This window comes from Coffea eugenioides, unplaced genomic scaffold (assembly GCF_003713205.1).
Source record: "Coffea eugenioides isolate CCC68of unplaced genomic scaffold, Ceug_1.0 ScVebR1_14;HRSCAF=71, whole genome shotgun sequence".
Lineage (NCBI taxonomy): Eukaryota > Viridiplantae > Streptophyta > Magnoliopsida > Gentianales > Rubiaceae > Coffea > Coffea eugenioides.
In genome coordinates, this window is record NW_020861908.1 from 76,995 (window position 1) to 101,631 (window position 24,637).

General features: G+C 40.6%; 2 protein-coding genes across 2 annotated transcripts in view; both read left to right on the forward strand.

Annotated features, from left to right (window-relative positions):
- Nucleotides 1-4,913: 4,913 nt before the first annotated feature.
- On the forward strand, nucleotides 4,914-6,347 carry LOC113755462. The gene has a single exon (XM_027299468.1). It carries the CDS (start codon nucleotides 4,914-4,916, stop codon nucleotides 6,345-6,347), a length of 1,434 nt encoding a protein of 477 aa, XP_027155269.1.
- Nucleotides 6,348-24,205: 17,858 nt separating this feature from the next.
- LOC113755463 (putative disease resistance RPP13-like protein 1) overlaps nucleotides 24,206-24,637 on the forward strand; it is an 11,657-nt gene continuing 11,225 nt past the window's right edge. The window contains exon 1 of the mRNA XM_027299469.1: nucleotides 24,206-24,618. Within this exon, the coding sequence (XP_027155270.1) occupies nucleotides 24,206-24,618 (413 nt within the window). The remainder of the gene's footprint in view (nucleotides 24,619-24,637) is intronic.

A 24,637-nucleotide genomic window follows, 5' to 3' on the forward strand; every position in this document is an offset into this window, starting at 1 on the left:
TTGGTTACGTAGACCTAAAAGTTCTTAAAAGGGTTTGTCTACTTTTTCGTTTAAAAATACTAAACTCATTTTTGGGTGACTTGGTACACCCTAACTCTATACCAAGTGGCGACTCCATTTTTCATTAAAAACCCTTTTTGAACTTTGTTTGGCCAAATCGTCGCATTCTCAAGTCCCATGGCCTTTTTACTTTTCATTTTACACACGTTCACATTCCACTACTCACACACCACACAACATCAAAAAGTGGGGCGCGACAGCTGGCGACTCTACTGGGGACTTCCTAAGTGGGTCCAAGCATTTGATTTGGCTATTCTTTTCCCTTTTCTACCCTTTTTATGCATAGCATTTGGATATTAGGGTTGCATTTTTCCTTTTTAGGACTTTTTGCCTCACGCGCGTATCAAACTACTCCCTCACTCACGTATGTATGATTTGTTGTTTGGATGTATATTTTACTTGTTTTATCTCGCGCTTTGCATTGCATTTGGGTGGGGGAACATACCTTAGGGCCTCGCGTTGGTTCTTGATCCCTCCCCTCCAAACGAGCACTAGCATACGTGCATACGCTTTAAATTTTTCACCCTCCATTTATTTTTCTTTTAGTGGCTTGTCACGCCACTCCACCCTATTAGGATTTTAGGCGACTCGCTTGGACTTGTGATCGCGACACGATGTGTGCGTAGCATGATCCGATGAGTCACTCGATCTTCCATTTTAAGCTTTGTGTTCATAGCCTTTAGCTTTTGATTGAAGATTGAGGAGTTTTGATAGATTCACTCATGACATGTAGCCATGACACGATGTGTGCGTAGCAATGTCTGGGGAATCGCTCAAGCCACCGACAAAGGACCTTGGGATTGATAACCCTTGGTTTCTAAGTCTGAAGGCTCGGGGACCTAAAACCTATCGAGTCTAGTTGCATTAGTGAGCCAATACCTCATGCATCCATGATAGCTTGCCTAGGATAAAGTCGGCCTTATCCTGAGTTAGGGACACTATTCACGAGGGGAGGGATCCAACCCCCTTTTTTCCTTTTTATTGCTTTATTTCTTTGTATTGATTTCATTGCTTTATCTCGTTGCTACAATGTGTTATGTATATTTATCTGGCTGAATTAACTTTTCTTGGTTTTGTGTCCCCATTGCATTCACAAACCCTAGCAAATAGGAGGTCTGGCATGATCTTCTTTTAAAACCTGCCCTTGTAGATAGGCCATTGCACGTTTAAAGATTTTGGTATATTGCATTCGTAAATTAATAATGCCATGCCATTTTAGGCCTACCCTGGCAAATAAAGGGTTCCTTAGGTCATAGTTCATGTCAAACAGCATGTTTTATCGCTTTAATAAACTGGCATCATGCATGAACCCTAGAAAGGGAATGCCATTTAGGGGATCCCGCCATTAGGATTAAACTCACCTTGATTGTTCCCATGGGTACATAACCCTTCAAGGGATTGCACGTTTAAATTTTTTCCAAACCGGAGAATGGGACCTGTAGGTAAGGTAATTGACAACCCGCCTCTTCCCTTTTTAGATGGAGTGCCCCCGTCGAATCTATCAGTTGTTGGTACCGTCGGTCGAGATTCAAAGATGGCCTGCCCTCATGCTACCTAGCGAATTACACCAAGTAGCTCAATACTTAGGGCCAATTGGAGACCTTAAGGAGATCAAGCTCAATGGCTATCTAGTGGAGGCATTGGTACATCTTTGGGATCCGGAATGTTCGGCCTTTAGCGTAGGCAATAAGCACATGACAGTGACACTTGAGGAAATAGCCGGCCTCTTCAATTTACCTTTGCATGGAACCGCCTTGATTTTCCCATACGTTTCAGACAAGATAGAATTTTGTAAGATCATAGGATTGAGGGAGGCTGTATTGAGGGGGTCGGATCAGGCAGTCCCCGTGAACACTTTGTTTGAGCAGTTTGCACTACGAAATGGGTTCGAGAGATATAGGGAAGATTTTTCATTCACATCCAAGGATGTTTGGGAGCGCAAAAGGCCAGTGGTGTATGCGATAGTTATGGCGGGAGTTTATTTCTTCCCGATAAGAGATCAGAAAATAGCTTTCAAGGTAGCAAAGGTTATACAAGACCTCTTTTCAGGAATTCGAGGTAAACAATGCACCATAATCCCGACCATCCTTGCGGACATCTTTCTAGCTTGTACCAACTGTCAGAAAGGGGAAAAATTCTTCTACGGGGCTAATATAGTTTTGCACATCTGGGCCCTAGAACATTTTAAGAGACGAGCATCCGTTCCGGAAAGTTTGCCAGTAGCTGGGTATAATTGGGTAATCACGCATCATAAGCGAGTCAACGAAGGGAGTCTGCCGAACGATGCGGTTGAGTGGGTCAAATACTTAGAGATGTTGCTAGATCAATATATTAGGTGGGTGTTAGACTGGACAATTTGCCTTAGGCCGATACTCCGCACCAAAGTGTCAGATTTTGTTCTTCTATTGGGTACCCAAGGAATCGCCGCATACACTCCAAAGAGGTTTCTCAGATAGCTAGGACGTACACAAGAAATGCCGCCTGTGGTTGATATGAGCAAGCTTACCGTCATTTTCAGTAAAGGAACGTGCCCAAACGAGCTCCCTATGAAAGACCAGATTATCGAGGCATGGGTGACACTATCGGATGACATGAGATTTCGATACATCCCGGAACTCAAGCAAAGGGGATTGACCACTCCGCAATACGAAGATTGGGTAGGAAGATCCGCTGCGCAAGAAATTCAAGATGAGCCATTTGAGGAGGTGAAAAGGTTGAAGGCCATTGTCGAAGCGAAGGATAGGGAAATTCTGCAGTTAAGTAAGTCTGCCGAAGCATACAAAGGGATGGCGGAGCAAAACAAGCAATTGTATGAAAATGAACGAGAAAAGCGACAAGAGCTGAAAAGGAAGTGCGGAGAATTATATGACCAAGCTGAACGTGTTAGAATTCCATATGCTAGGGAAACAAAGGACTCTGTATTAGATAGGTTCAGAAGTTTTGGCAATCTTGTACGCAATCGTCTTCGTGATATGATGTAAATATTGGCAAGTTTATCAATGAAAGTGATTTTTCTTTTGCATTCATTTGGAATCGTTGTCAAAAACAAGTTTGTGTTACGGGTCCCATTTCGAAGGTGTTGCATCATGCTAGGCCAACCCTTGGCACAAAAAGGGTCCTCCCGTAGGACATGCATCCGAATTTTTTGAAACATCTACTAACTCTTGTCTTTTTCTTTTTCTTTGTTTTATTTTTGTTAAAAAGACTAAGCCAAGGCTGAATCTAAAAGCACGACATTTCGTATTTTCAGGTAACATTTAAACATAGCTTCTCGACGAAACCCCATCATAACGCGATCCCGAAGTAGAGCCCAAAGGAATCGTGTAGACATGAGTACTCAGCCAGAACAGTTTGATAAGACCGCTGCAACTACCCAACCGGAAGCCACAAGTCCTAGGGTTCAGTTGACGGAATTACTCACTAAATTTGGGGAAATGGCGACTGAGATGGCCGCCCAAAAGAAATTGATCGACGAGCTCGTTAGTAGCGGGGTGCAACCCGAGCCTCCGCCCATCAGGCAACTGGAATCCGAGCCATTTGTCATTCCTCCAATTCAAACTACTTCTGAGGGAGTTTTCAACCCGCAATATGCTTACACTCACAATCCTCCGTTCTATCCTCCCTATGGGCAGGGATTTCAGCCTCAAGGTGGCCAAAGTGGTCCAAACATGCCTCCGGATCCACACGCCTTTTACCAGACTATCGCAGAGCCTTTTGTGCCGGAGCACCCTGTTCAAACCAAGCCGGAAGTGGGGGAGTCATCTGCCCCGATTGATCTGAAGTTGCTTAAGCGGTTGGATCGTTTCGATGAGTTCATCCGCAAGAACCAAGGGTTAAGCAAGCAAGGGGTGTTAGACTACGATGAGCTGTGCCTGTTTCCAAATGTGCAGCTGCCCGTGGGATTCAAGACCCCGAAGTTCAATAAATATGATGGTACGGGCAATCCTAAGACACACTTGCGTTTGTTTGCCAACAAGTTGGGCAGACCGGTGGATGATGAAAACTTGCCATTAAGGTTATTTCCAGAGAGTCTAGAAGGTGATGCCCTTGATTGGTATTCGAATTTAAAGCCGGAGGAGGTGAAGACTTGGCTTGATCTGTTCAACGCCTTTATCAGACAGTACGAGTATAACTGTGAGTTGGCACCGACCAGAACTACTTTGGAAGGCACGAAGAGGCGACCGTCTGAAGATCATAAGACATACGCCAAGAGATAGAGAAAAATAGCTGCCAAGGTTGAGCCCCCGATGACCGAAGATGAAATCATTCGCACTTTTATAAAGGCGCATGATCCTCCATACTTCGAAGAAATTTTTCGTATGACTGGGTGTTCATTTGCTGCAATTGTGAATAAGCTCGAGGAGTATGATGATTTTGTGAGGGCCGAAAAGATTGTTAACGTTTCCGCCTTAAAATCGCAATTGGAAGCTTTGCAAGGGCAAGGAAGTAGTGGGAAAAAGCCACAGTTTAAGAAGAAAGAGGGGGAGGCAACCTTCATCTGGAACCAAAACCCTTCACCCAGACCTCGATACCAACCCAATCCAACCTACCAACCACATTACCCCTATTATCCAAACCCACACCATGTGTATACTACCAATATCCAGCACCCTCGACCTCGCCCAAGCTATTCTAACCCACCTGTAGCCCCTTTCCAAATCTCTCAACCAAATTCACCCCAAAATCGACCTCGCCCACCATATAACCCAAGATTTCCTTCCCCAAATAGACCTGTTTACAACCATCCTCAACCTACTGAACCTTACAACCGACCCCCTAGCCGTACATTTACCAATTTAGGCAGGCCTTTAGATCAATTGTATGACCAATTAAAGGCCGCCGGGAAAATCGGTATGGTACCCCCTCCTACCTATCCATATGGCATGCCCGCTTGGTATAACCCGCAAGCTGTCTGTGCTTATCATTCGGGGGCACCCGGACATTCAACTTTGGATTGCAAGGCTCTTAAGCATAAAGTTCAAGATATGATTGAAGCTGGAGAGATTGTAATTAGAAAAAGGGAGGCACAAGGCCCGAATGTAAATAGGAACCCCTTGCCTGAACACGCTAATACCATTGGGGTCATTCTGGATGACGCAGAGTATGAGGAGCAAGTCCAGAAATTGGCGAGGAAAGCTGAGGTGTTTGGGGTCACAGAACCATTTGTAATAGAAGATGAACCATTTGAGGAGGATAAAAGACCTTTTATTCTGGATCTCACTCCAGCTGAAAGCAAGGCTTTGGAGCCAGTGGTCGTTGAATTCCCAGAGCAGGAGCCTGTTCTAAGTTTGAAGCGAGTGCCGTGGAACTACAATGAACCTGTTACACAAATTGGAAGAAAGTCAACTGCCAAAGAAGAGGTGTCAGTGGTCACCAGATCTGGGAGGGTCGCAAGTCCGTTTGGAGCTCCCGTTCCGATTCAAGCAAACAACTCCGAGCCGCCCGCTAAACCGACAATTACTGAGAAGGAAGCCTTGGATTTTCTCAAAAGGCTCCAAAGAAGTGAATATAATGTGGTTGAGAAGCTGAGCAAGTCACCCGCCCAAATATCCATGTTGGATCTGTTATTTTCTTCGGATGTACATAGGGACGCATTGCTCGAAGTATTGACCAAAGCTCAAATCCCTAAGGACATTTCGGTTGCTAATTTCTCACACATGGTTGGGAACGTGTTGTTTACAAAACAAATCATTTTTTTCGATGACGAGTTACCGGCGGAAGGCATTGGACATAACAAAGCCCTGTACATAGCTGTGAGGTGCAATGGGAAAATTTTGCCGAAGGTGCTGATTGACAATGGATCTGCGCTTAATACCTGTCCCTGGAGTACCTTGAAAAAGCTAGGATTGCAAGATATCAAGCTGAGGCCTTCAGGGACCATTGTTAGAGGTTTTGATGGAGCACAAAGAGAGCCTATAGGAGAAGTGGATTTAGTCATCGAAATGGGGCCCGCACAGTTCCAAATAGCTTGCCAAGTCATGCACTTTCCTAGTGTTTACAATGTTTTGCTTGGAAGGCTGTGGATTCATAAGTCTGGAGCTGTGCTTTCTTCATTGCATCAATTGCTGAAGTTCATAGTAAATGACAAGTTGATAACTATTTTTGCCGAGGAGGATTGCCTCGTGATTGCTGATTCTGGGTCCGAAGAAGATGGTAGCCAAAACGCCACAGTGACCCCTCATAGTATAGCCGATATCGTCTCCGTAAGCTGGATAAAAAAAGGAGGAACAAGCTCTGTCAAAGGCCAGTGTCATGATGGCCAAGGAAATGATACGTGGAGAATATGAGTTTGACAAAGGGCTGGGACGTGATCTACAAGGAATTCTGAAGCCAGTGGAAATTGTGTAGAAGAAGGATTCATTCGGATTGGGTTTCCGACCAACCGCTAGAGACATCAAAGAAATGAAGGAACGCAAGAGGGCAGAGAAAGAAGGCAGGCAAAAGGCCCTTGAAATCCCACCACTGCGTTATACTTTTCCACGACCAACCGAGGTGATCACATCAGAAAGTAACCCAGTTGACGGAGTCGAAGCTAGTTTGGCCCAATTGTTCGTTGAGGCAACATTTGAAGGCAATTGCTCAGATGAGGCCGAGTTTCCCGACATTCCCGAAGGATCAATTTCCAATTGGACAACCGAGTTTCTGCCCGTTCGGAAGGAGTTTCGGTAAACCTAAGGGGGTTTGTCATTCATGCGAATTCATGAAAATACTTTTGCATCTGTAAATAGCTAATGAAAGCATCTTTACCTTTGGCTAAAGTTTGCACGTGGAAATATTGTTAAGTTTTCATTGTGTTTCTGCTTGCTTTCTTTTGTTTTCGCTTTCAATCAAAGGTTTTATGAAAATACACAAGTTGTTCTTGTCATATTGATTTGTTTATTCATTTGTTCATATTTCTGTCATATTGCTTGTTCATTTGTTTGTTGTATATTTGTTTGCTTAGTACCCCATATTCGTTAATTCTTTCAGATGGCCAAAAATAAAACTATTTGACCCTTTGGATATCACTATTCTGGAATTCGATAATGACAATCTCTATATCACTCACGACTTGGAGGTCTGCGAATCCGAGCTCCAAAGCGAGAGTGATAATGAGGAGGTATTCGATTCTTTTGCAAAGGATTTTGAACAATATGAGGAAAAACCAAAACCGAACCTGGAAGAAACAGAAAAGGTTAGCATTGGCACTAAAGATGAAGTTAAGGAGGTGCAAATTAGTATTCATTTGAATGAGGGGCAGAAAAAGGAGATGCTTGAATTTTTGACTATGTTCCAGGATGTATTCGCATGGTCCTATGATGATATGACTGGCATTTCAACTGATATGGTAGTGCATAAGTTGCCCACAGACCCTACTTTTCCACCCGTCAAACAAAAACCCCGAAAATTCAAACCAGATATGAGCCTCAAAATAAAAGAACAAATTGAAAAATAACTCAAAACCAACATTATCATTGTTTCCCATTACCCTATTTGGCTTTCGAATCCAGTCCCTGTTCTAAAAAAGAATGGAGAGGTGCGAGTTTGTGTAGATTATAGAGACCTCAATAAAGCCAGTCCTAAAGATGATTTTCCACTGCCAAATATTCACATTCTCCTGGACAATACCGCTGGGCATGAGATTGAATCCTTTTGTGATTGCTTCGCTGGATACCACCAGATTTTGATGGCGGAGGAGGATAGGGAGAAGACTGCCTTTATCACCCCTTGGGGCACGTTTTGCTACCGAGTGATGCCGTTTGGTCTAAAGAATGCCGGAGCTACTTATCAAAGAACCATGACTACCCTATTTCATGATATGATCCACCGGGAGATGGAGGTCTACGTGGATGACATCATAATCAAGTCTAAAAGGGCGGAAGACCATTTGGTTGATTTGAGGAAGCTATTCGAAAGGCTGCGAAAGTACAATTTGAAGCTAAATCCTGCAAAATGCGCCTTTGGGGCACCAGCTGGTAAATTGTTGGGTTTCATTGTTAGTAAAAGGGGCATAGAGATAGATCCGGCAAAAATCAAAGCAATTCGAGATATGCCAGTGCCGAAAACTCAGAAGGACGTGAAAAGCTTCTTAGGAAAGATCAATTTTATTGGGAGATTCATTGCCCAGTTAACGACCACATGCGAGCCGTTATTCAGATTATTGAGAAAGAATGTACCGTTGTACTGGAATGAGGAGTGCCAACAAGCTTTTGACAAGATTAAAGATTATTTGCTGCAGCCTCCAGTCTTGGTGCCACCCAAACCGGGCCGACCATTGATAATTTACCTATCTGTGCTCGACGGAGCAATAGGATGTGTTCTGGGGCAACACGATGACTCCGGAAGGAAGGAGCAAGCCATTTACTACCTAAGCAAGAAGTTTACGCAGTATGAGGCTAATTATTCGTTCATCGAGAAAAGTTGCTGTGCATTAGCCTGGGCAGCTCAAAAGCTGAGACACTATCTGTTGAGCCATACCACTTATCTTATTTCCCGATCTGACCCTTTGAAGTATCTCTTGGAGAAGCCAATGCTAACTGGACGTCTAGCTAAATGGCAGATAATTCTCTCGGAATTCGATATTATTTTCACTTCACAGAAGGCCGTCAAGGGGCAAGTTATAGCTGATCATCTGGCGGAGAATCCAAGGGACGATGATTATCAACCACTTCATACTTATTTCCCTGATGAGAAAGTCTTATTTGTAGGCGCCACAGACGATATAAGTGAGCAAAGCCCCGAATGGAGGCTTTTCTTCGATGGAGCTTCAAATTCGCTCGGAGCTGGAATTGGAGCTGTTCTGGTTTCGCCCGAAGGAAAGCACTACCCTGCCGCTGCCAAATTGCAATTTGCTTGTACAAACAACATGGCTGAATATGAAGCCTGCATTTTTGGTCTCAAAATGGCTTTAGAAATGGAGATCAAGGAGTTGGTAGCTTTCAGTGACTCAGATTTGCTCGTGCACCAAACCTTGAAGCAGTGGATAACCAAAGATTCAAAAATTCTGCCCTACCATTGTAGTTTGCTCACTCTGGCCAAGCAATTTCAAATTTTGGAATTTAGACATCTCCCACGAGCCCGAAACGCATTTGCCGATGCTTTGGCCACCTTAGCTTCTATGATCCAGTATCCAGATGAGTTGAAGATCGAACCAATCCGGATTCAATTTCAAGACAAGCCTGCCCACTGTTGGGTTGTAGACAAGTCCTCTGACAATATTCCGTGGTATAATGATATTAAGGAGTACCTCAAAACTGGGTCTTACCCTCTGCATGCGAGTACCAAGGACAAGAGTTTTCTGCGTAGAATGGTTTTAAAATTTTTCTTGAATGGAGAAGTTTTGTATAAAAGAACCTCAGATTTGAACCTTTTAAGGTGCATCGATGAAAATGAAGCTCAATATATGATGAAAGAAGTTCATAGTGGTGTTTGTGGACCTCACATGAATGGCCATTTGCTAGCAAAGAAAATCATGAGAACCGGATATTTCTGGCTTACTATGGAGCGTGATTGTATAAACTTTGTCCGGAGATGTATAAAATGTCAAATACACGGTGACGTAATACACGCTCCACCCACTGAGTTGCATAGTATGATCGCCCCGTGGCCCTGTTCAATGTGGGGTATGGACGTGATTGGTACAATTGATCCTCCTGCCTCAAATGGACATCGATTCATATTAGTGGCAATTGAGTACTTTACCAAATGGGTTGAAGCGGAGTCATTCAAACATGTAACGAAGAAGGTGGTTGCTAATTTTTTGAGAGATCACATCATCTGTTGCTTTGGAGTGCCCGAAACGCTTATTACAGACAATGCCAAGAATCTGAACAATGACATGGTGGATGGACTATGCGAGCAGTTCAAGATCAGACACCGCAACTCCGCCATTTATAGGCCTCAGATGAATGGAGTGGTAGAAGCTGCAAACAAGAATTTGAAGAAGATTATCCGCAAAATGACTGAAAGGCATCGCGATTGGCATGAGAAGTTGCCTTATGCATTAATGGCGTATCGGACTTCTATCCGGACATCAACTGGGGCAACGCCATATTCACTCATGTATGGAATGGAGGCTGTATTACCAGCCGAGGTTGAAATTCCTTCGTTACGAATCCTCATGGAAGCCAAATTGGAGGAGGCTGATTGGAAGAAGCAGCGCCATGAGCAATTGACCTTGATCGATGAAAAGCGGTTCAATGCTATCTGTCATGGTCAGTGCTATCAGAAACGTGTGGCCCGGGCTTACAACAAGAAAGTCCACCGGCATGCATTTGAAGAAGGTGACAAAGTACTAAAGCAAATTTTGCTGATGCAAGATGAAGCTAAAGGCAAATTTGCTCCAAATTGGCAATGGCCGTTCATTGTCCAAAAGGTATTACCTGGCGGAGCCCTTATTTTGGCAGAAATGGATGGACGAGCATTCCCTCAACCCATCAACTCAGATATGTGCAAAAAGTTTTTCATTTGATCATGCAAATTTTCTTTAGAAATTCATGCAAATGGCGAAATGCAAGTCAGGCCATCGTCTTTTACACTTAAAATATTTTATCCCTACTTGTCCCCTTTGAGCCATCAGAATTGACAAATTTTCGCTTGATAACCCCTGAGAATTGCAAACTCCACACTGGGGCAAAATTTATTTTGAAAAGAGATGATCAAAAAGGAAAAAGAACCCCACACTGGGGCAAATTTAGTTTTTAAAGAAAAATGCAAAAGTGAGGAAAATGCAATGAAGAAAATGCAAAGAGTGAAAATCCGATCAAGCTGGGGCAAATTTTCCTCAGTTTCGTTCAAAATCGGAAATGATTTCAAAATAGTGCAATCTCAGGTTATTTCACACCTCGCATCAAATTTGCTTTCAAGCCTCAACTTTTCTTGAAAAACACCCCACCCGACCTCATTATAGAGCCCCAAAGTCTGGCTTCCGTCACTTGTTCATTTCTATTTTAGGATAATTTTGTTAATCAACTGGCTAAGTGAATGTCCGTAATGCCTGCCTAATTTAAAGGGAAGTGCATTTTACTGATGCCAGAAATCTTTAACTCATATTTCTGAGTCGATCATGGGCGAGATATTTCATTGTTCTTTAGGTGAAAACCCGAAAGGGCGCCTCGAAAAAAGAAAAGGGAAAAAAAAGAAAAAAAAAGAAAAAAGAAAGAAAAGGAAAATACAAAACAAAAACAAAAGGGTGAGGGCAACCTTGGTGAAAATCCGGAAGGGCGCCAAGGCAGGTTTTCTCAACAAGACAAGCACGAGAAGGAACAGCTGGTGACCTGGTTCATTTGGACTTTTCTTCATGATTGTGATACTTCTGCCAGTATCGAATTCCGAAGCAAATATATCCAAAGTCTTGAATATGATATTCGTTGGCCAAATTTGCATTTTTCTTTACGAATATTCTTTTGCAAAATGTATCTTTATAAACCTCTTGGTTCCTCTCGATTATTTGCGTTCGACTGCTTGTGATTGCCTGCATTCTTTTGCATGCTCATCTTTGCCTGACATAGGAATCATCTTGCATATATCATTGATTTTTATATGACAAATTTTCATGCACCATTCTTTCACCATTAGATTCGAATGGATGATAAACCCTAGGGTTTGTGCAAGGATAGGGGACTCAATCATCTACTAAAGTGGGTAAAGTGCAACAAAGCTGCTACATAGATTTAGTGACGTGGTAAATACGTACTTTATCAGTCTCAGAAATTGAAAGGTTTCAAAATTACGAGTTCGACTAAGGCAGACGCCGCAGAACAGAGGCAAAAGCATCACAAGACTCATGTTTACACGATTCTCAAGGCAAACTGGATCAAATGATGGTGGCAAGTCCATTATTTCTTCTTTTCTTGCAGGAACGTTGCGTTTACAAACGAAAACAACCACTCTCCTTTTCGCACCAAAATCAATGTCATAAACAGCTCCCCAGTAAGCAAAGACGAAGTCATAATGTTATTGGCAAAGTTTGATCATAAGAAACAACATCAGCTATCGCTCCAGCCACAGAGATCAAGTCTCTCTTTTGGTACAAAAAGTTTGAACTACTCCCAGGTAAAAACTCAATTTATTGTTTAAACCTCCCTAGTGCAATCCTGTTTTAAATTTCTGTTCGGGTTAATCCCATTTTAAATTTCCTGTTCGGGTCAATCCCGTTTTAAATTCCTGTTCGGGTTAATCCCGTTTTAAATTTCCTATTCGGGTCAATCCCGTTTTAAATTCCTGTTCGAGTCAGTCCCGTTTTAAATTCCTGTTCGGGTTAATCCCGTTTTAAATTTCCTGTTCGGGTCAATCCCGTTTTAAATTTCTTGTTCGGGTTAGTCCCGTTTTATATTCCTGTTCGGGTCAATCCCGTTTTAAATTTCTTGTTCGGGTTAGTCCCGTTTTATATTCCTGTTCGGGTCAATCCCGTTTTAAATTTCTTGTTCGGGTTAGTCCCGTTTTAAATTTTTTGTTCGGGTCAGCCCCGTTTCAAATTCCTGTTCGGGTCATTCCCGTTTTAAATTCCTGTTCGGGTCAATTCCGTTTTAAATTTCTTGTTCGGGTCAATCCCGTTTTAAATTTCCTGTTCGGGTCAGTCCCGTCTTAAATTCTTGTCCGTCGGAATCATTTTGTGGTCGAATGGCACAGGTAGTATTTGGTGTCTACTTCTTTGTCTCAAGTTTTTCCAAAATTCAGACAAAGAGGGGCAAACTGTAGACACCAAATTTTCAGTGTAATTTCATTTACTTTTTTTTTAGTTTTTATTTGTTGTGCAAGGTTTATTCACTTTTTAGGTTTTTTAGTTTTTTATTTTATGTATTTTATTATTTTATTTTTAAGTTTTAGCATAGAATTTCTCGGGAAAAAGAAAAAGCATTCAAAAATTATGTTTTAGTTGTTTTGGTTTAAATTCAATGTTTTCTTGGAAAAAATATGAAAAATGAAAAAAAAGAAGAAAAAAGAAAGAAAAATTAGCATTTCATTTTTTATCTTTTTATGCCTAGTTCCGCTCATTTTATTCAATCTTTCTTAATTAGTTATTTTTCTTAATTAGTTATTTATATTTTGTTAAATTATTACTAAAAAAAAGGGGGGGGGAAAAGCCGCACATGCAGCAGCATAATATGGTCCTTTGTCATGGAGGTTTTTGCGTGGATCGGATGGCTGGAATTTTTATATGGGAATCAACCCTTCATCCCCACCTTTGAGGTGAGGGTTTAGGGGTATGATTCCCCATATATAAGAAAGGAAAGATAGCAAGAAAAGGAGGAGTTTGGTGACGGCTAGAAAGGGAGGCGGCGGAGAGAACCAAAAAACTGAGAAAAAGCTGTGAGAAGAGATTGGGGGAAGTCACGGGTAGAAAGCAAAGCTAGAAAAGAGAGACTCTGGTGAGGGAGAAAGGAAAACATTGGAAGAAAAGCAAAAAGGGAGAGGCTTCGAGAGGAGTCTTCGGCTAAAAACCAGAAAAGAAAGAAAGCAAGGAGAAGACCGGGAGGAGGAAGAGCTTCAAGTTGCGGGTCAAAGGTTTTTTCACCATTCCCACGATTCTCCTGGGGTTATTCCACGTCCAAAACTCTTGCTGGGATAGAGGTAATATATCTTTGTCTTTGGGTTTTAGCAAAACTTTCATTTTATCTTCAAGATCTGGTGATGGTTGTGTGAGAGTTTGCAGCTTTCTAGTTTGTTTATTCATGATTGCGATTTGTTGTTGCTGATTTCTGATGAATATGATATTATACCCCTGTTCTTGGATCCTTTATCAGGGTCTAGTCTATTAGGACTCCTAGAAAGAGACCTGCGCATATGAGAGATTTTGCTGCAACAAGCGCCAACTTTTGACTTGTTGTAGCAGTGTGAACAGATTTTTCCTTCTTTGGTTGCCGAAGGTTTTGGTTTGCTTGACGTCTTTGGGTCTGTTTGCTGTTTGGTTGTGATATCATGTACCAGTTTGTCGAAAATCATAGAGTAGCAAGGTGTGATGTCATAGTCGGCTGCAATATGGCAAGTTCATTGCAGCAACAGGATCTTTTGCATTTTGAAAAAATTTAGCTGCTCTAACTGAAACTTATGTTCATATTCATAAGTGCAGATGGTTCTCCTTTCTCTTACTTTGGGTTCGGTATTGGGTAATGGGTGAATGTTGGGGTGAGTTTGTTTGCAAAAGTTGTTAACCAGAAACGTGGAAGGAACTTGGGTTTTGACGTTTTCCTTATTTTTCTGTTCTGGTATTCTGTTATGTGTTTGGGTCTGACCAACTCAAATTGTTGGGGTTTATTTTTAATCCAAGTTGAAGCTGTATGCCTTTGGTTTGTGGTCTGGACTCGTTTATCAGCCTCATTAGGATGATTTGATTTTTGTGTGTAAACTACTTGGCTCATAATAAAATAGATAATGCTGATTTTCTGTGCTTGATTAAGAATACCGAGGAAATGGCAGAAAGCCTCCTTGACTTGCATGACCTTTATTTCTGTTTTGGTTCCCCTGGTTCGCTTCTATTTGTATTGAAGTCTGTCACCAGGTTGATGACTGTTTCCTCATGTTAGCTCCCAGTTCTTCGAGTGCACGAAATAAAAAGGAGACTTTTCGCTGTTTTCTTGCACTTCATTTGCATTTTTGCAGTCCGAATCTGTCTTGTGCTTGTAATGCTCTATCCAACACTTTCGACTTCACGTCTGTTTCTGCATTCGAAGAGGGTTGAATTTTATTCCTGTTGGGCTGAGCTTCGTGTCTAAAGTCTGCTGCAATAAACTTAAAGCAATCGACTTGTTGCAACAGCTGTTCTTTTCCTTTGATTGTTTGCTGTTTGTATGAAGCAACCTGAACAATGTTTCTTTTTTTGATTAGTTTTGTTAAAGTTTGCATTTAGAAAAGCTATTAGCTTTGAACTAAGGGCATGCAATCTTTTCTTCCCAATCCTTCGCTGTTTGTGCGAGTGTTTTCCAGCAGCAAATGTTTGTTCCAAACTGTCTTTGGTGTGTCAACATTATACATTCATGAGGAGCTCATGGCTTGGCTTAGGATTGGGATGTTTTCTTGAATGTTGTAGCTTAATGTTTTCAAGCAAAATAATAAGATTTCTTGCTGTGTATTGGTTGTGTTTTGATAAGCTGCAATTTCGCAGCAAGAGGTGCGAAGTTGCAGAGAAGCTCTCGCCGCATTTTTTTTCTTTTCTTTTTTTCTTTCTTTTGCTGTCGGTTAGACCAGATTTGTGTGCTTCTTGTTCTGGAATTCTGTTTATCAGATTTGGGGTAGTTGATTCTTTGGTTGGAAGGTTTGTTTCGTTAAAATGGCATGCCATAGTTTCCTACTTTTGCTCTGTTGATGTTGCCATGGATCCGAAAGGTGCACAACTGAAAGTTGCAGAGTTGCATGCGAATGTTTGCTAAAGTAAAACTTCTTCGCAGCTTGCATGGAATGTGCATGATAAGCTTCTAAAAATGGCTTTTAACCCCCTGAAGTTCCCTTTGTTCCCTTACGGCCCAGAAATTTTTGAAAGTTAGTCAATTTTGCCCCCTTTAACATGCTGTTTTCTCTTGGTTGGCTTTCATATGATTATGAACAAAGCATGCTGTAGACACCAAATTTTGAATAATTTTATGTGGCATCTATTTCATGATTTTCATTTTAGATTGCTTGCATTCGTTGTTTACTTTTAGTTTTAAGTTTAGTCTTAGCTTTTAAGTTAAAATTGCGTAGAGTTTTTAAAAAAAAAGGGAAAAACATCAAAAATATGTTATAGTCATTTTATTTTTATTCAATGCTTTCTTGAAAAGAAAAATTCAAAAAAATAGGCTTTAGTTAGATCGGAAAAATGAAAAAAAGAGAAAAAGGAAAAAGGAAAATTTGTTCACAAAAATATGTTTATTTATTTAAATTCAATCTTTGGGCACTTTAGTTATTTTTATTAAGTTATTTTGGGGAAAATGGAAAAATGAAACAAAAAGAGATGGAAAAATGGTCATTTTTGTTGTTTTTAGTTGTTCAGTTTTTAAATTATTTTCATTATTATTATTATTATTATTACTTGGTTTTTGGCAATTTGTTATTATTATTATTTATATTTTATCATTTCTGTGTTTTATTAAGTCGAAAGTTGTAAAAAAAAAAAAAAAAAAAAAAAAAAAAAAAAAAGGGTGCTAGTCACGGCAAGCTGCAATTTTTGCAGCTTGCAAAGGAGGACTTGCGCGGCTCCTTAAGCTGCAAATATGTGGGAATGTTTAAGGGTTTAGGAGGATGTTTGCTGGTATAAAAAGAAGGAGATCAAGCAGCCGCAAGGGGAGGAGGTCTTTGAAAGAGGGGGGATGGGAAGTGAACGGAAAAAGGAAAAAAAAAGAGAAAACAGCAGCCGAGGGAGAGGTTGGACAAAAATAGAGAAAGAATTGGCGGCGGGGTTTCTGAAAAAAAAAGAAAAGAAAGCTACGAGAGTGAGGGGAGAATCTGGGTGGCTAAGGGAGAAAGGAGATAGCAAACCTACGGCAAAAACAAAAACCAGCAAAGGGAAGAGAAAACCAGAGAGGGCTGGAGTTGGTGGCTGAGTGAAAGAAAGGCAAAGAGAGAGTGAGAGGGAAGGAAAAGAACAACAGCCGCAAGAGAGAAGGTTGGCAGTGGCAAACTGAAAGAAAAGAAAAAGAGAACGGCGAAGGTAGCGAAGGAGTTTTTGGAAAAAAAAGAGGGAAGTTTTTTTTGACGGTTAAGGTTGGGTACCACCGTTAGAGTAAAGAAAAGGAAGAAACGGGTTGATGCAGAGTTCAAGGGAAAGTCTCGCAGCTTTCCACTTGTAGCTGTTTGGGTTCGAATCTGTCCATTGTACCAGAGGTAAATCTCCAAAACTCTTTCATCATACAAGTCCAGGCTTTCGGATAGATACGTTTCCTTTTTCTTTTTTTTTTCTCTTCGCATGTCCTTTGTTTCTACGTCTGTTTTCTCTTGTCGGATACTACCTTACGGGATTAAAACGTAGCATGTGACCTTGTTTTTGATGTTGGTGTTTGAATGAATGGTTGATTGGATTCTGAAAGATTTCAGCTTTGGTAGGATTTGTGTCAGTTTGTGGAAGATATAAAACGTTTTATGGGTCTTCATGACTTTGTTCCTATCTTTTGCGTATGAATGGAAAATTGCAGGGAAGAAATGGGGCTTTGAATGATTAGTTTGGGAGTTAATGCTTTGATTTAATCCATGTTTAAGTATATTTGGGACCTTTAAGAGGTGTTCGAGAGTCGCTACAATGAAGCTGGATTTTTCTATTCCTGTTGCAGCAAATAAAATTCTGACTTCCTGTTTTGTTTAAAATCCGGAAATGGCTGGAATTGTAGACAGTTTTGTTTTGGTGGTTCTTGGTTGTTGTTTCTTTGTATTTTGTTCTTTGTGTTTGAATGTCAATGACTAAACGAAGCGAATGGTAAATTTCCAGCTGACTCCTTGTGGTTTAGCTTCGTGAAGTATGGCAGCAGGAATGTTGCAGGATTTCTTGTTTAAAGTTTAATATGTTTGAATGATCAAATTTCTGTAGTTTTGTTGTTCAAAAACAGAATTTTCATGTTGTTTGTGATCCAAGTTGTGCTCCACAAAGTGGAGGACTGCATTTAAGATTTAGCAGATAGTGAAAAATTGTTTGATGGATCAGGATTTTGCAAGTTTCTTTAGCTCCACGGTTGTTTTTCTCGAAAATGTCTTCTTGTTGCAGAAATGTTTGATAAACCTTGCATGAAGCAGCCTGAATTGTTCAGATTTTTGCATGTGTGTTGGCTGACTTTTGGTGTTTCAATTTACAACTTTCATGATGCAAAGTGAGAGGATAGTGTGTTAGTTATGTTTGCATTTGATTATGTTTGAAAGCTGGACATGTAAGTGCCGAATTGCAGAAAGTTGTAGCTGCAGAATTTCTCTTCTACGTATGCATGCATGAACAAATTTTTCAAAATTGCATTCTTACCCCCCAAGTCCTCCCTTGACTCACTATGGCCCAAATAATTGAAAAAACTAATCAATTTGGTCCTTTTGATTTCGAAGCAATGCTACGAAGGCCCAATGATGTTCTAAATTCTTGCAATCGAGTCATGAAGTAGTTGTATTTTAGCCATTACTTGCCCTTTTCTTTACCTTTGGACCCTTGAAGTTCCTAAAAGTGTTTGATTAATTTCGAGTGCTTGATTAATGTTCGTACTTTAGTCCTTGGTGGTTTTAATTTCGAGACTTCATTGCTTGCTTTGTTTCAATTAACTACTGTGTCTTGTTTTCATTGCAATTAATTCATGACTTTAGGGACCTTGTGACTAAGTGAGCTTTGTTTTGCCCATTTCGTTTAATTTTTCTTAAATAAATTGGTACCTTGACCTTTTTATTATTTTGGAGGGTAATTGAATAATTTCACTTCATTGGGGCGTCAATTCAAGGGAGGTACACTCTATCCCTCATTTGCATTACATTTGGCCTTACGTGCTCCTACGTGTTATGTGAATATGTATGCCTACTCCGCTTTCCTTACCTCCTTGCCTGCATTTACTTGCTTTTACTTTTATTTAAGTTTTATGGGGTATGTGTACACCTCTTGGCTTGTAATAGATAGAGCTCGGAGAGCATCTTGTCCATTTCCCTTTCCCCTTTATGCTTTTATGGGGTATGTGTACACCTCTTGGCTTGTAATAGATAGGGCTCGGAGAGCATCTGGTCCATTTCCCCTTCCCCTTGTTTGTTTTGTTGCTACATGATTAATTGCTTTATTAGGCTCTTGCATCTAGTCGAGCATGCTAAATGCTATGTGCTATGTGTTTACGAGTATTTTGGCATGTCTACTTGCTTTCATAGCCATGAATGAGTGGAATGGATGAATGTACGTTTCCGCTAGTCCAACGCTAGACCCTTAGGGATTTCCCCTCATTAGCATATCATTTGCTTGTTCACCACATATCATGCATTTTTCTTAATTTTATCACTTGGCATGCTCCTCGAACCCCCTTTCCCTTCATTTTAGGATTTTTGCATTTCATGCTAGTTACAGGGTTCATTTGCTTGAGAGTCCCCTTAAATATGGGATATAGACGAGTGTGGCTTTTTCTAAAGCCTTAGCACGCTTGTATCCTCTCTATAAAAGGGCAAATTGAGTCACGATTTAGGTCTCCCCGTCCCAATATACATGAATTCCCTAGGCTCATGCATTCTAAGTCCACTCCATCATTACACTTTCACTTTTCCTCTCATTTGCACACGTACACCTTTTTATCCTTTCACTTGCACATGAACACTTTTTCTCCCATTTTTTGCACACGTGCACCCTTGAGTTTCTTCACTTGCACACGAACACTTTTATCATTACTTGCACACATGCACTTCATATTATCATACCGTACATTGCCCACTCACGTGCACACTTTCATTTACATATTTATTTTCTTTTATTACCTTTTCAAACTCATGTCCTCACATTGCACGCATGCATTCCATTCATTTACATCCCACTTGCATTATTCGTGACTTCTTCAAAAGATTGATATTGGGCTTCACAATTAATGTGATTGGCACCACCCAACCTTTGAAGGGAAATTTCCCCCAATTCCCCTAGGTCTAGGGTTTGCATTCATGTAGGGCACTCAAATGTAATAAATTCTTTGGTTAAAACAAGAAAATCTTTGATTAAATCAACGCAACTAGCCTTGGCTAGGTCAAAGGGGGGGGTTGCCTTTGGGATTTTTTTTCTTTTAATTTCCCCCCTTTTTTGGCCTTTTCCCCCCCCCCCCCTTTTTTGGGTTTCAAAAACGTTTTTGGGAACCGTTTTTTTCCCGAAAAAAAACCTTTTTTTTTTTTCTTTGGTTTACGTAGACTAGGAGTCGTTTTAAAAAGGGTTTATTACTACTTGACTTTAAAACTCATTTTTGGGTGACTTGGTACACCTTAAACCATTACCAAGTGGCGACTCCAAACTTTTCATTTCAAAACCCTTTTTAAAACTATTTTTTGGCCAAATCGTCGCTTTCCAAAGTCCCATGGCCTTTACTTTTACTTTGCACACGTTCACACACCACACTTCACACATCATACATTCGACGATCGAAAAGTGGGGCGCGACACATGCATGAGCCCTTGGGATGAATTTTTTTGAGGTTCCATAGCTTTTAAGAGATTTACGACTTTAATTTCGTTTTTTAGTAAGATTTTGGAATCTTTGGTGTTAATCCTAGCAAATGGATTTTTATTTGTTTTATGTGATTTTTATCATTTGATTGGGGGGCCTCACTCTAGGTCCTTAATTCTGTTTTATTCCCTATTAGGCTCTTAACTTTTCATGCAAATAATAAATTAATCCCTTGAATTTTTCTTTAATCCTTCAAATGGATCCTCGTTTGTTTTAATTTGATGAATAGGGGTCGTTTATTTTCATTTGAATGATTTGTTTGATTCAATTTCATGTTTATTTTCATTTCATATGATTATTCGTTAATTAAAGTGATGTCTTGACCTTTTTATTATTTTGGAGGGTAAATTAGTAATTTCGCCTCACTAGGGACACCATTTCAAGGGAGGTACACGCTAACCCTTTATTTGCACTTTATTTGACCCTATGTGTACTTATGTGATCTATGGGTTTAATTGCATGCCTTTTGAATGTTTTTATTTTATTTATTTTTTCGCTTTGGTCGTTTTAATTTCATATAGTATTTTTGGGCTTCAATTTTATCATTTGGGAGGCACTCGAATGCCAAAATTGTAATAGTTAGGGATTTAATTGCTTTATTCTTTCTATTTCCCCTTTTAGATTGTAGTAGGTCTCCCCCCCCTAAAAATGTAATAGTTAGGGCCTTAATTGCCTTGGGTGTTTGCATGTCTATGTGCTATGTGTTTAATCGCTTTCTTAGGTTTTGGCATCTAGATATGCATGCTTATGTGTTATGTGAATTACGTGCTCACATGTCTACTTGCTTTAATTGTGCATATTACTTATATATGTGTACGATGGATGCAAATGCACGTCACCGTGGCTAGTCCAACGCTGGTCATGGTCTTCCCCCCGAACTCTCGCAAGTCCAATGCCTGTGAGAGAATTTTAGAAAAGGGCTAGTCCAATGCTAGACCCAATAGGCCGTCCCCTCTCGTTAGTACATACTTGCATGTTTCACTACATTTCATGCATTTTTCTTAGTTTTCTAGCATTTGGCATGCCCCTCCAACCCTTTCCCTTTCATTTTAGGCTTTTTGCATCTCCACGCTAGTTATAGGGTACATTTGCTTGAGAGTTACCCATTAAATATGGGATATAGACGAGTGTGGCTTTTCTAAGCCTTAGCACGCTTGTATTCCCTCTAATCCAAGGGAAAATTAAAATCATGAAGTTAGAAGTCATTCCCGTACCCGACTTGATGCACTCCTCTAGGTTCATGCATATCACTTTTTCATTTTTTATCTACATTTTCCCACTACTTATATTTTTCTCACTCCACATGCCATGTTCACACACTTCTCTTCTTTCCCTATCACTTATTTATTTTCTACCTCACAAATTGCACCCAATTGTACTTATATGCATTTACTACTATTATACCATATTTTCATCCACTTGCACACAAACACCTTTATTTTCTCAATATGCACACATGCACTTTTCTTACATTTGCACACTTGCACTTACATTTGTTTTTATTTTATTTTATTTTATTTTGCATCCCTCTTACATTTTCACACTTGCACTCATATTTGGGTCTTCATTTGCATTACTCGTGACCTCTATGAGGACTTTCTTTATTGGCCATCACAACTCATGTGATTGGGACCAAAAACCCTCATACGAGACATTTTAGGTTTAGGATTGCATTTTTTTTCATATCCATTAGTCATATCCGACATGCAACACATACTTTGGGTAGAAAAAAAAAATTGGGAAAAGAAGGGCTAAATCACGCAACTAGCTTTGGCTAGGGTAAGGGAGTGCCTTAGGCTTTGCCTTTGCCTTCTCCCTTATCAAATGTGACCCCCGATCCCTTTCTTTGGTTACGTAGACCTAAAAATTCTTTAAAAGGGGTTTGTTTACTTTTTTCCAAAAAATCACTTTTTGGGTGATTTGGTACACCCTAACTCTATACCAAGTGGCGACTCCATTTTTCATTCAAAAAACCCTTTTTAAAACTTTGTTTGGCCAAACCGTCGCATTTCACAATCTCACGGCCTTTTATTTTCATTTTCACACACATTCACATACATATCCCACACACTACTTTCACTACTCAAAAAGTGGGGCCCCGACAGTTATAACCTATTTATCAGTAAATAACTGAAATTGCCTTTGCATCAATGATCAAATAGGTGAACCATTGCTGAAATTATTTCTTGGCTAGATCTTTAATTAGTATTATCTTGATTTTAGTGAATTGCCATTTGGTTCTTAGTTGTCTACTTTATTTCATTTTTAATTGTTTTCTTGTTTTAATTGATTTAGGCCTTTAATTATTGTTACTCTTAATTCAGTGAATTGTTGTTTAATTTCTAGTTAGTTATTTTTTATTTTCTTATTTGAATTTATTTGATTGTCGTCGTTCCTACAAAATCACCCCCCTGTGTTACTTTGGATTTCTCAAGAAACAAATATACCCAATCCCTGTGGATACGACCCTACTTGCCCTGTCTACAAATTCATAATTATTTGTAAAAAAAAATAACCATCCCATTCGGGTATATCGGATCAAGCAAACTCTTCGGGAACAGGGTAAATCAAGTAACCCATTGCACACCTAGAGTCCCTACTCCAGTACTTGGAATTGGGTTTTGGTCATTTTAACTGGCAATTAGGTTTAATTTTATTATTGTGCAGGCTTCGACACCCTGTCAATTTTTGGCGTCGTTGCCGGGGACTGGCGTTATTATTTATTTTTTTAAAATTCATTTTTGTTCTAATTTTCTAGTATTTTTCTAGTGTATGCCTCGGTCTTCTCGTACAGGTGATTTGATTTTTGACCCTGAAATAGAGAAGACCGCGCGTAGAACGAGAAAGGAAACCAGACGGCTCAGAGAGGAGCAGTCCAGTGTTGCATCTCAGATACCTGAGCCATGAGTAGAACCGACGGATTCGTTTGGTGACACTTCGAGTGACTCTGATCAAGAGGAGATAGGAGATTGCTCTGGCTAATGCACGGACATTAAGGGAGTTGGCTGCTCCTGATTTAAATCAGCAGCCTTTATGCATTACTTTCCCGAGTTTGAGTGATAACACTTCATTCGAATTGAAATCGGGTCTAATTCACCTTTTACCTTCTTTTCATGGTTTACCAGGCGAGGAGCCGTATAAGCATCTGAAGGAGTTTGATGTCGTGTGCAACAGTATGAAACCCCCGGAAATTACAGAAGAGCAGATAAAAATGAGGGCATTCCCCTTTTCCTTGAAGGATTCTGCAAAGGACTAGTTGTACTACCTACCGCCAGGTAGCATCACCACGTGGGTCCAATTGAAGAAAAAATTTTTAGATAAATATTTTCCTACATCCAGGGCTGCGAGTCTAAGGAAAGAAATTTGCGGGATCAAGCAGCACCCAGGGGAGTCACTCTATGAGTATTGGGAACGGTTCAAGAATTTGTGCAGCAAGTGCCCCCAATACCAAATAAGTGAGCAGTTGTTCATACAGTATTTTTATGAGGGGCTCCTTTTCAGAGACAGGAGCATAATTGATGCTGCAAGTGGAGGGGCACTGGTGAACAAAATCCCTCGGGAAGCATGGGAGTTAATAGGAGGGATGGCAGAGAATTCACAACAATTCGGTACGAGAGAGGATGTCCCAATACGTAAGGTGAATGAGATAGAGACATCCTCTATCCAGCAGCAGCTAACTGAGTTGACCTTGTTTGTTAGGCAACTGGCTGTAGGGAATGCATCTCAGGCTAGGGTGTGTGGGATTTGCACTGGTATGGGTCACTCTGCAGACATGTGCCCAATGATTCAGGAAGAAACTGCAGAACAGGTGAACATGGCTGGCCATGCGCCCGCGTCAAGAAAGCAGTACGACCCTTACTCAAGCACCTACAATCTCGGGTGGAGAGATCATCCCAACCTCAGTTATGGAGGAAATAGGCAGCCCAACTTTGCACCGAACAGGCAGTCTAATTTATCTAAAATAAGCAACCAGGGTACCAGCAGCAATACCAACCCCGACCACCTCCGCCCCCAAGCTCTGGTCCATCTTTGGAGGAGATGATGAAACAAATGATGGCAACCATTACGCAAAATCAGCAAAGGACGGACTCCGAAATGCAGGACATAAGGAATCAGATAAGTCAAATGGCTACTACCATCAACCGTTTGGATTCCCAGAACCAAGGTAAATTGCCGTTTCAGCCTGAATTAAATCCGAAGAACGTGAGCGCAATAACCCTAAGGAGCGGGAAGAAAATTCAAGGGCCTGAACCTGTGATCCCTAAGGGTAAGGATGAGGAAAAGATCGAAAATGAACTTGAGAGGGAGGACAGCAATGGTGCTGGTCCAAAGGTACTTCCAGACCCAATAATTACAGTTAAAACTAACCCGCCTCCTTTTCCTAGCAGGTTAGAAAAATCGAAGAAGCAGGATATGGAGAAGGAGATTTTGGAGGTTTTTCGCAAGGTTGAGATAAATATCCCCCTGTTAGACGCAATCAAACAA